Genomic DNA, 11,538 nt, shown 5'->3' on the forward strand with positions numbered 1-11,538 from the left:
ATTAAAAAATAAATAAAACGTTTAAAAAAGAACAGCAATTAAGGATGCCCAAAAGGTGGGACACATATGGGATTTCCAATTAATTCAGAAGCCAGAATGGTCATCTCTGGGAAGATGGTCATCTCTGGGTCATCTCTAGACCTTGCACTGCACTAGATGAGTACTTGGGGGAGAGGCTTTCTCAGTTTGCTTCCAACTTTTTAAAGGTTCTGTACACTTTTATTTGTAGGAGTGGGAGAATACAACATCATTGGATTTCATTTACATCAACTCAGGTAGAGAAAAAAAGATCTCTCACCTGCTAATATCTTAGTTGGTTTTTTAAAAATAATTATTTCATAGTGAATTTCTATTTTCAGCTGATTTTCACTGTGTCAGGGTCTTTAGGAAGTACATTCTCAGAAAAGTCTTAGTGATGAGACTAATTGGTCTCTAATTCCAGGTTGGTGGCAAAGCAGAATTTTCTTCCAGAGGTTCCAAATTCATGTGACTTGTGCCATTTCTTTATTTTCAAAAAATGGCTGGGCTACACCATTAGATACATGAATATCTAAATGTCCACTGGGGGTAGGTAGGTAGCCTGGTTCTGGCAAGCACTCAATTTCAGTACCAGCTCACAGGCTAGGACAAGAGCGAAGATGAAATCCAAAGATGGTTTAACCAAACAGTGCTTCCCACTAAAAGGGAAAGATTCTTCTTATTTATTTTTGGCCGCAGGTGGGCTTTCTACTATTAATAGTCGCAGCCGGCAGGGGCTACTCTGTTGCAGTGCAAGGGCTGCTCATTGCAGTGGCAGCACAGCCAAAATTAAAACAAACAAACAAAACAAAACAAATTGTTTAAAATGTGTGAAGATACTGACCTTCACTAGAAATCACAGAAAGGCAAATTGAAGTCATCAGATACTATCTCTCACCCATCACCTTGGCAAAAAATTGCACAGAGGTAACAGTACATACCAGTAACAAAGAAAGGACTACTTGTACTGCGGGTAAAAGTGTAGATTGTTAGTCTTTTCCAAAAGTAACCTGATATAATAGCAATCAAGGTATTAAAACATATATTCTGCTTGATCCCACTTTATCACTTATTGGAATCTAGCCTCAGAAAAGCAAAAAGCAGCAGCACACATGTTTATTTATTTATTCTGGCTGAGCTGGGTCTTCCTTGCTGTGCTTGGGCTTTCTCTAGTTGTGGCCAGCAGGAACTCTTCTAGTCGTGGTACACAGGCTTCTCTCTTCTATAGGAAGTATGGACTCAGTAGTCGTGGCAAACAGGCTTAGGTGCCCTGAGGTATGTGGGATCTTCCTGGACCAAGGATCAAACCTGTGTGCCCTGCACTGGCAGGCAGATTCTCAACCACTGGACCACCAGGGAAGTCCCAGTACACGTTTAAAGGTATTTATTGTAGCATTGCTCCTGTGGAAAAAATACAAACTGCTCATAAATAGCTCTCATTTAAATAAACTGAAATATATTTTTGTAACAAAAACTCATAAGAAAATTTGAGAATAGTAAAATAATTTTCCAAATCAAGTAAAGCCCCAATCACTCTTTTGTCTCTTTTTCCTTATAGACTATTTTTAATATATTTACATTTTACAGATGTAGTACTACATATCATGTTAATAAATTACCAATAGCTTATGAAAATGGCTTATTAAAATTCCACGTGATAATTTGAGAAATTGTGTTTTTCAAAGAAAATACATACATTAATTTTTTGGCCACTTTAAAAAGGTGTGACAGGATTTCCCTGGGGGTCCAGTGGTTAAGGACATGGGTTCAATACTTGGTCTGTGAAGGTTCCACATGCCTCAGGGCAACTTAGCCCTGTGAGTCACAACTACTGAGCCCAAATTCTAGAGCCCACATGCCTACAGCCAGTGCCCTGCAACAAGAGAAGCCACCGCAATGAGAAGCCCAGGCACCGCAGCTAGACAAAGCCCTCTCACGGCAATGAAGACAGTGTAGCCAAAAAGAAATAATTAATTAATTTTAAAAAGTGTGACATTGTAAATTAACTACACTTCAATAAAAAATAATGACAAAAAAAAGAAAAATAACTTGATATGATGAAACATTTGAGTAAATTAAACAATTTAGCCCTCGCATCTCCCCAAGGATCCCTCTGGGAAAGGTTCTTCCCGCCCGGCCCGCCCTTCTGGACTAGCTACTCTCAGGTCTCCAGGACCAACCTGCTGATTTGCAGGCCGTGCTGCAAATCTCCTAGGCTGCTCAGGAAGCACCTTCCTCAGGGAAGATGAAGGCCCCCATCCAGGCCCCCAAGACCCCAGGCCTCTGGCTTCAGCCTTCCAGCCTCACCTAGTAAGTGCCTTCTGTGTCCCTCAGGCCCCAAGGACCCAGACCTAGGGTAGGAGACAGAACCTTCTGGTGAAAGGCTCTGCCCAGCTCTCTGGCGTGCTGGCCAGGTATGGCTGGGATCCTGCAGACCTCTGCTTACTGTGAGCCCGGCGCCCCCTAAGGCCTGTGGGCCCCCAACTCTGGGGTGCTGCCTGCCTGACTGCCTGCCTCTCCCAGGGAGCCTCAGCCCCCATGTGGGCTCAGGATGCCGCCTGGGCGGTCCGTGCTGACTGAGGCAGCCCAGCTGGTGCCACCCGCTCTTGTTCCATCGGCCCCAGGCCCTGGCGGCTCCTCTGAGCTTTGCATGTTCCACTAACTCAGGTAGGTGGCAGGAGGAGGCAGCAAGCTTTGGCTGCCTCCGAGGGAAGAACACTAACCTGACCACGGCAGGCCTGCCGAAGTCACCCCAAAAAAAGCAATTCCGACCTCAAAAAACAAACAAAAAAGTAAAAGAAAAAGGTGTGAAAGTTAAATTTGGTCTTAAAATTGTAGTACATAAATTCACTGGCTAGTATTTTATATATATGGATGAAAAAAGAAACATCTATAAACTTTATTCCTCTCAATTGATTGGGCCATTTTTTTCATCAGTAGGGAATACAAGCCAAAGTAATTCTGCTTTTTAAAAGCACATATACTCCTCAGAGTTAACTTTCAGATAAAGGAAAGTGTGAGGATGGTACACACAAATAAAGAAAGCTGGAGAAAAGGTACACGATTTTACTATCATGTTCCTGATCTCCAGTCTTCCTCTTCAAACTGAGGCATCCTGGGCTGTTCCTTCTACAACTGGGAATGAGTTAAGGCCCCCTTGAGATGTTCAAGCTGTTGGTTCCCTAGGGTTTCCCCAAAGTCCCCACAAAGGCGTGAAAGTGAAGTCGCTCAGTCGTGTCCAACTCTTTGCGACCCCATGGACTGTAGCCTACCAGGCTCCTCGGTCCATGGGATTTTCCAGGCAAGAGTACTGGAGTGGGGTGCCATTTCCATATGAAATACAAAATCATGAATTTTCCCATGAGTCCCCATAAAACAGTATCATCTATCCCTTCTGCAATTTTCTAACACATTCTATTTACACCTCTTAGGACACAGTTCAAAAGATAGAATAAGGTGGACTTTGATAGGTGTACCTGTGTTATTATGCCCCACCAGACTGTAAATGACTAGGGAGCAGGGTGTATAGCTCAAAGTCAAATCCCAAGTTCCAAGCAGACCTGACAATTCAGCCAGTCCAACCACTTGTGTTAAGTTTGAAGGTTCACCACAATATTCCAAGTAGAAGGGTCTGTGATGGGGGGGATTAGCCCCTACCTCACAGCAGCTTGTTCCTTCTTTGAAAAAGTACAGCTTCTAAAAAGTTCTCCTATAAGGGGAATTAAAATATTTTCCTGAAAAGATTAGAATTCCAGCCTTTTCAAACTTAACCCCAGTCTTACACCTTGGTAGTCCACAGAACAGATCAAATCCCTTTTGCCACAGGACATCTTGTGAAGTATTAGAACCCTTATATTTTCCTTCAATCACCTCACTTGGTGGTTTGCACATAAAAAAAAGAAAGTTAAGTAAACCTCCTCCATGATCTATCAATACACCAGAGGTGAAATCAAGTGGTCTAGTCTCTAAAAGATATTTTATTGGTTTTATAATGTCTTTCATTTCACTATGTGGATTAAGAAAAAAGTCAGGACTACAATAGCCAATAATTCAGAAATTCAAAATCACAATAGTTTTCTCACCTCTTTAAGGTTTTCTCATCTCTACTGCAAGTGATTGGAGAAGGAAATGGCAACCCACTCCAATAATCCTGCCTGTGAAATCCCATGGACAGAGAAGCCTGGCGGGCTACAGTCCATAGGGTCACAAAGCATCAGACATGACTGACAGAGGAGCACACACTGCAAATGACAGTTTATTTTACACTGATGGGGATGGGCTGCCTCACTGGGCAAAGGTGTGCTGGGACAAGCAATCCAACTCTGCCAGTCCAGCCTCAGAAGGAAGTTTCTTCCCACCTCCAGGATCCCCTGGGCTTCCTGGGCTGCCTCAGGACTTCATACGCAGCCTGGATCTCCAGGAAGCGCCTCTGAGCTTCCTCCATCTGGTACCGATTGTGGTCAGGGTGCCAGGTCTTCACTAGCTCCCGGTATCTGCCATGTATTTCTTCATTTGTTGCCCCCTCTGAGAGACCAAAAACCTTAGGGAAACAGAAGCTAACAAATTAGAACCTCATAAGTTGTCAGGGCTCCTGGGCCTCTCCTTGCTACCTTCCTAAACCAGGCTAGAATTGGCTTCCACTTGCTGGCAGGAAAGGCAGAGAGCCTCAGATTAGAATTCCAACCTTCTGAAACATGGACAAGTTCTAGATCTCATGGCAAGAACCAGGATTTGCTATTAATCACAGATGCCCATTTTCCAACCTGGAACTTGGCATCCTTGACAAGGTCTCCTTCTTACATATATGCAAAATAAGCATATCATGTACAAGAGGGTTTGCAGCAGCTTTATTCTGAATAGCCCCAAACTGAAAACAATCCAAATGTTCACTGACAATAGAATGGATAGATAAATTGTGGTATATTCACACAATGGGACATCAAACAACTATGAAAACAATTTATAATCCCGTGTATGAGTAAATTTCACAAACATAATGTCGAATGAAAGAACTCAGACACAAAAGAGTACACCCTGGATGATCCCATTTATATGAAGCCCAAGAATGGGCAAAATTAATCTACGGTAATAGATGTCTGAATACAGATTCTTTCCCAGGAAAGGAGTATAGATTGGGAAGGGGCATGAAGGAATCTTTTTTGTTTTGTTTTTTTTTTGGCTGCACTGTGCAGCATACAGGATCTTAGTTCCCTGACCAGGGGTCAAACCCATGACCCCTGTAAAGGGAGCTCAGAGTCTTAATGACTGGACTGGAAGGGAAGTCCCAAAGGAACCTTCTTAATCGTGGAAATATTCCATACCTTCATCTGAGTGGTGGTTACATAGGTATCTACACAAAATTAGTGTACTTTATATACATATTATACCTCAGTAAAAAGAAAATAATATACATATATCTTTTCCCACTCCTTATTAGCCCAAAGAAGCCAAGATACCCTTCTGGGGTCTGACCCAGCAGACATGAAAACAGTACCTCCACACCAGCTCCAGTGAGACTTAGTCTAACTTCTGGAGCCATCTTAGACAGCAATGAGAGGGAAGAAACCTTACCTGGAGAGCCAGCTGACGCTTCTCATCCTGAAAACTGTGAACAAACTCATAGAGCTTCTCCCACTCTTGGAAGTAGCTGCTGCTGATGCCATGATCTCCTACCAGCAGCTTCCAGGCTCGGAAAGGCAGAAGGAGGACAGACTCCAAAAGGCGCCCAAGGAGGGGGAAGAAGCTGAACCAACTCAAGAAGGAGCCAAGAGTATCTGCCACATAGCTGAGGGTGACAGCTGTGTGGCAGAGGACACTGTGCACTAACGGGCCTGTGAAAGCAAGGTAAGCCAAGCCCAGGCGGTAGAGCCGCACGCTGAGCGTCTCTGACCCAACTGAGGGTTTGTAGCGGCGATGCTTCTGGGCTGTGATGCTGGCAGCCAAGCTGATGGGCAGGATGGCTATGGGGCGGCCATAGAAGATAGGTGAAGTAAGAAATGCTGCCCCTAGAGTGTTCTTTAGGTCTGATGTCTGGTTGCCAACGGCAGCCACCAGCAAGACCCCTAAGCCAACTGCCAGTGGGAGGCCCACAATATAGAAGCTGGCCATGAAGGAAAGGCTAATGAGAGCCACAAGGCCAAAATACATGCCCACTATCATCTGGGCAACAAAGCGAATGAGACTTAGAGGGGGTGTCCCCCTTCCTGAGCCCTGCCTCTGCTCCTGGGCCCTGTTGGCCTGAGCAACAAAGCTTGGGAGCATCCAGAATTCCCAGAGCCAGCCTAGACCACCACCCCCCAGGGTAAGCATCCAGAGCAGTGCATGGCTGTCTCGTCCCAGGTATAGGTGGTGGAGACCAGCAGGGCCCCCTACAGCCCAGAGGGTGTAAGTCATTAGGAGGCCCTTGGCCATCCTCTAGGAAAAGGGTCTCACAGTAAGTCCAGTGGCACCTGCCGTTGCCTAGAATGCAGAAATCTGGAGTCGTCTGTGAGAATCATGGCAGTCATGGCCCCAGAGTTATCCTTAGACCCTAAGACATGGGAAAAAGCAATCATAAGATTATGTCCAGGCCCCAACACAGTAACACTTCTCCTTCCAGTATTAGTCAAGTCCAGCTCTTCCTGAGTGTCCCTGGGTAGCTCTCCCATATCCTTAGGTCTAGAATCTCATCTCTGTTCTTTACAACCACAATGACTCCAAATTTAGAGGAGAAGAAAGTTTTAAGTGCTTTCGGTAGAGTAAATGAGAACTCAGCACAGGCGGGAAAAAAGGGTATGCTTAAATTGCAGACCTCCCCTCAGGCCACCTACCTCCTGGAGGACTCATGGTTTGCGGGTGGGGGTGAATGAATAAAAATGAATACACTATCCCTGGAAAGTTCCTATACAACTTTTAAAGTCCCCTACCATACAACCCCTCCCCACCTCAACTCGGACTGTGGCTGCCCACAGACCCCTGGCGGAGATTTTAGCCCTTCTCCAGCCTCCCATCTCTCCAGACCAAGAAATCTTGACAAAAGACAAACTTGAAAGAGGTCCTGAGTTCCCTCCAGCTCTAGAAAGCTACATTTTGACCTGGACCCAGGCACCTCACATTTCAACCACCGCCTTCCAGGAAAAACTTGTAAAGTCCCTCCATATTGTGGGGCTCAGGCCCACCAGCCAGTACCCGCTAGTCCCACGGGGAGCAGCTGTACCTGGGTACCTCGGCTCCCAGATCAGACATTTCCTTTGACCACAGTCAAAATGGCCCCTCTCATTCATCCAAGTGGACTTTGTCTTTCAGCGTTTGCTGTGTCAACGGAAGTTGGGCCTTCCTGGCCAGGCCCCTCCTCCTCAAGGCCCTCCCTCGCCCCTAGGGATCACCTTTCAGGCTGGGGCTTCGCTCGCCTGCCCTCTCCGGTAAACTTCATTTTAGGTTTTTCTGGCGTATTCCGCCTCCCCAGGCTCAACCCGGCTGGCGCAGCGCCCACCCCAGGCCAAGAGCGCCTACATTACTAGAGGACGACCACCAGGTGGCGCTGCCGCTTGCGGACGGGAGGTGTCGGGCGGATCCCCAGATTCACCTTGTCTAGATACTGGGGCAAAGCAGCCTAGGGCGAGGCGGGGCGGGTTGGGGGGCCTATAAAAGCAAAAAGAAGCCCTCGGTCACCGCTTTGCACCCCCACAAATGGGAGGGTGGCTCCTCCCTTACCTCAGGCTGCAGTCCTCTCTCCCTACTCCATTGCCGTTCAAGACTGCCTTGGATGGCTTCATTTCCAATTTGCCTAAGGCAGAGACACCAGGGTACAGGCTGCAGAGAGAGGCTCTCCCCTCAAGTTTGCCTCACTGCCCCGCCTCCAGGCCAGCCACTCAGGGGCAATACATCTAGATCCAAGCCGGAGACCTGAGAATCCCTCAGGAACCCCAAGTCAGCTGTATCTCGCTGACTTTGGCGCGAGAGAGAACCAGGAGCAAAAAAAGATGGGGGTGAGGGCCTTCCCACCAGGAGAATAGTCTGCGGTGTCCTCCCGCCTCAATGCTGGGATGGAAGTGGGATGCAAGATCCCCTCATTTCAATGTCGTGGGCTCCAACCCTGCTACGTGACCTTGGCTTTGGCGGGGGGGGGGGGGGGGGGAGGTGAGGGGGGCGCCTGTTTCCTCCTCTGTAAAGAAAAAGCGTGGATCTTCAAGTTTCCCCATCTTTGACTTGGGGGTGGGGTGGGCCTGGAGGGCTTGCCCCTGTCGCCTCCCCACAGTCTACAGATTCTGTTCCCTCCTACATTCCCAGCCCCTTCAGTCCTCTTCCCGGTCCGAGGAGGGAAAGCAGCTCTCTCTGTCTGCTCCCTAGGACTCACGGCGGGGCCAGGGCTGGGAGGGGCATCAAAGTGACGCTGGAGCCGCCAGCTGCTGGGCGCGGGAGCACTGGGGCGCTGAATAATGAATGAGACTTAATTGGGCCGGCACTGCGCGGCGGCGCGCTAAGCTCCGCAAACAGCTCGAGCGGCGGAGGCCGCCGCTGGACAAACAAACTGGCTCCGGGCGCAGATACAGGGGTGGGAGAGACAGCGACGGGAGTAGGAGGGGATAGGCAGGCCGCCTGGGCCTGGGGGCCGTCGCTTTGGGGCGGGAGGAACCCCCTGTGTGCCCGGCTGCGCAGGCCTCCCAGAAGGTGGGGACCCAGGAGGGAAGCTCAGGGCTCGACCTCAGGAAGCCGGGACTGGGGAGGGAGAGAAGTGGATTTGTAGGCTGGGGCCAGGGTCCCAAGAGGGACTGGCACGAGGAAAAGATGAAGAAACTAGTGGAGGGCGGAGGAGAGAGCGAGAAGCGAGAGAGCGGGAAAAGCGCACCAGGGGAGGGGCTGCGGCGGGGCGGGGCGGGGCGGGGGGGCGGAGGCTGGAGAAGAGCAGTTACCGAGAGGAAAGGGAAAGAGCGATGGAGGAACAAGCGAGGGGAGGCGCGAGGAGCCGAGAGAAGAAAAATTGGAGAAGAGTCAAGGAGAGGGATGGGAGATGACCTGAATGAGAACGAGAGGGTGGGGGGCAAACTGGAGGCGCCCCTACCTCCGCCTCGCCCCGCCGCGCTCCCGCCCGAGCGCGCTCTCCAGCCGCCCGCACTCACTTTGTCACAATTACGGGGCCGTCACTCGGCCTGGATTGTTTTTCCCAAATTGTTGTTCTATAAACTGGCGCGAGGTGGGGATTGGCGCCGGGGAGGGTGGGTGATCTGACAAGCTGAAGCAGGAGGGAAGGGTCTGAGCTGCGGTGGCGGGGGGTGGGGATACGGGGAACGTGGCGGTGTATTTAGCCGCAAGAGGACCCGGGGCGGGTAGGTGAATCCAGAGACCCAGGCGGGAATTCTGGTTGCTTCCCCCAGCCTCGTGGCTGACATCACTTTTAACCATCCTAACCCTTCTCAGCCTCCGCTGCCTCGGTTTCTCCAACCGCGAGATGAGAGGCTTGGAGGGTAGGAGCTGCGGAGGCGGCTGTAGGGGGGTCCGAACTTGCCTTCTCAACCCCATTCTCTTTTGTTCTCTGCTACCCTGGTTCACGGACCGGTGGCGGGGTTGAGGGTGGTCTATCCAACTCAGCCTCCCCTGAGCGCCAGGGGTGCCTGCTCACCCCCGCTAGAAGGCCAGATTCTCACCCCCAACAGGTCTGGGCTGCCCCTAACCCCCACCCGCGCCTTCAGCCCCGGCTCAGCGCCGCGCGGTGCCCACGCCGCCTTGCTGTCCCTCAATCCCGCAAACATCTGTTGCGCGCCCACTGTGAGCCATATCCGCGCCAGCCGTCACCCCACCTCTCCCCCGCCACCCTCCCCTTCCCGGCCGGCCCGGCCTGTCGGCTTCGTGACAGCCGCCGCCGAAGCCCAGGCCCCGCGGGAGCGGCCAGAGAGAAGCCGCCGCATGGCTGGCTCCGACACCGGCCTCCCCGGCGGCTCCAGGGGCAACGGAGGGTGGCGGCCGCTGAAGCGAGACCGGAGCCGGCCCACAGAGTTAGAGATGGGCGGGGGAGGCGGGAGTCCAAGAGAGGGCTTGTCTCCGGGTCTGAGGCCTATCTGTCTCCTCATTCCATTGCCCTGGGGTGGGGTCGGGCCGGAACCTCTGGTGGCTCCCAGCGTCTGGGAAGCTGTCGGCTCCCGCCCCCTCTCCCCCCGTCCGGGTGATTTACACGCGCTCGGCTCAGCGGCCGCTTCCCAATCAGGAATATCGACCCCGGGCGGGGCCCCTGGGCCGCATCGATCCCTCCAAGGCTCGGGATTTAAAAATGTCAAATTTGCCTTTTCCGGGCGGGCGGAGGGGGCGGGAGCTTGGAGGAGGGCGGCTTGGGGGTGGGGAGAGGGGCGGACAGCCGGGCATCGACCAGGTGCCTGTGCCCTGAATGAGAAGCGACCCGGCCATAGCCGGGCCCTGCATTACATACCCATCCTTAGGTTGCAGGCGCCTCTGGATGGGGGCAGGAAGGAAGTTCTACTCCCTTTCCCATCCCCATGTGTCTCACTGTTGCGTTGGGTATGCCCAGAGGTGAAGCCTCAGAAAAACAAAGAGAGACCCCTAAATGTAGGGAGAAAAAATTGGAAGAGATTCCTAAACCTGGAGACACAAGGAGGGGTGCAGAGACAAAAATATAGAGGGTTCCCAGGGACAACCTGTGTTTAAAGAAGAGCAAGAGAAGGGAAAGTGGCTCAAAGACACATTGACCAAAACAGAGGACCAGAGACCCAGAATCAGGTCAACTCTCTGCCCTGTAGACCTGGAAGATTCAGGAATGGGAAGGTCAACCTTTTGGTGTGTTTGAGAGGGGGGAAGGAGAGTGAAGACAAAGTCAAGTGAAAAAAGAGGGTTATTAGGGAAAGGAATTAGAATATAATTAGCACATTCTCCTAAGGTGTCAACTAGTAATTGGACCTGAAACCCAAAAGGTAAGGATCCTGGAAGACTAGCCTAGGCCCCAAAGATGTGGGCTCTCTTAGAAGTCTGATGGTGTGACCTTTCCCTTCCTGAGATCCACCTCCTCCTCTCTATCCACCAGCAGCCTGGGGAAGCCAGAAGGGTTGTGGATCACATCTTATATTAGCGACTATATATGAGATGGAGACTGCCTATATGTATACATGCATGTGGAGGGTAGAAAACTCTGGTAGTCACCACTTCCTTCCCCAGAACTTAGCAACTGGGTCCCCAGACTTTGGAAAAAGCATCCAGTACTTTCAGGAAGCTGGGGAGAGGGATGATGTTTGGGGTAGAGATGGTGGAAGGAAGCCGTTGTTGAACCAGCATCCTCACAGTTAACATTATCCCCCTACCCCCAGCAGCACACCTCAGCTGTCACTGTGCACACTGCTGTTTCCTACAGAAGTGGAGACAGCGAGCTGACGGGGTGGGGGTGGGGGGGGGCAGCGCTCAGACACGCAGGGAGAGGTGGCAGCTCAGACACACGCAGCACTTACACCTCCACTGACAAAATCAAGCCGACGCATCCCTAACACTGACACACACAATCGCCGACCCTCACATGCGACCCACACCCATCAATCCCTGTCA

The 11,538-nt window shown here is 50.8% G+C and overlaps 1 protein-coding gene across 2 annotated transcripts; it reads right to left on the reverse strand.

Moving 5' to 3' along the window:
- Positions 1-748: 748 nt before the first annotated feature.
- DNAJC22 (DnaJ heat shock protein family (Hsp40) member C22) lies at positions 749-7,278 on the reverse strand. Of its 2 annotated transcripts, XM_005206300.5 has the most exons (4): positions 7,214-7,278; positions 5,590-6,547; positions 4,377-4,558; positions 749-1,419 (listed from the first exon to the last, which is right to left on the reverse strand). In XM_005206300.5, the coding sequence occupies exons 2-4, from the start codon at positions 6,427-6,429 to the stop codon at positions 1,356-1,358; spliced, it is 1,086 nt and encodes a 361-aa protein (XP_005206357.1). In that variant the 5' UTR covers positions 6,430-6,547; positions 7,214-7,278; the 3' UTR covers positions 749-1,355. The 2 variants fall into 2 exon arrangements, with proteins under 2 accessions (XP_005206357.1, NP_001069169.2); NM_001075701.2 differs by lacking the exon at positions 749-1,419 and having other exon boundaries at positions 4,243-4,558; positions 7,214-7,268.
- Positions 7,279-11,538: the final 4,260 nt, after the last annotated feature.

This window comes from Bos taurus, chromosome 5, assembly GCF_002263795.3.
Source record: "Bos taurus isolate L1 Dominette 01449 registration number 42190680 breed Hereford chromosome 5, ARS-UCD2.0, whole genome shotgun sequence".
In the NCBI taxonomy this organism is placed as follows: domain Eukaryota; kingdom Metazoa; phylum Chordata; class Mammalia; order Artiodactyla; family Bovidae; genus Bos; species Bos taurus.

Excerpts from the sequence above, each read along its gene's own strand:
- DNAJC22 (XM_005206300.5), bottom strand. The coding sequence starts at position 6,429 with ATGGCCAAGGGCCTCCTAATGACTTACACCCTCTGGGCTGTAGGGGGC. Across the intron at positions 4,559-5,589 it reads AGCGTCAGCTGGCTCTCCAG|GTTTTTGGTCTCTCAGAGGG; the intron begins GTAAGGTTTCTT and ends TGTTTCCCTAAG. Across the intron at positions 1,420-4,376 it reads AAGCCCAGGGGATCCTGGAG|GAGCAATGCTACAATAAATA; the intron begins GTGGGAAGAAAC and ends TTTTTTCCACAG.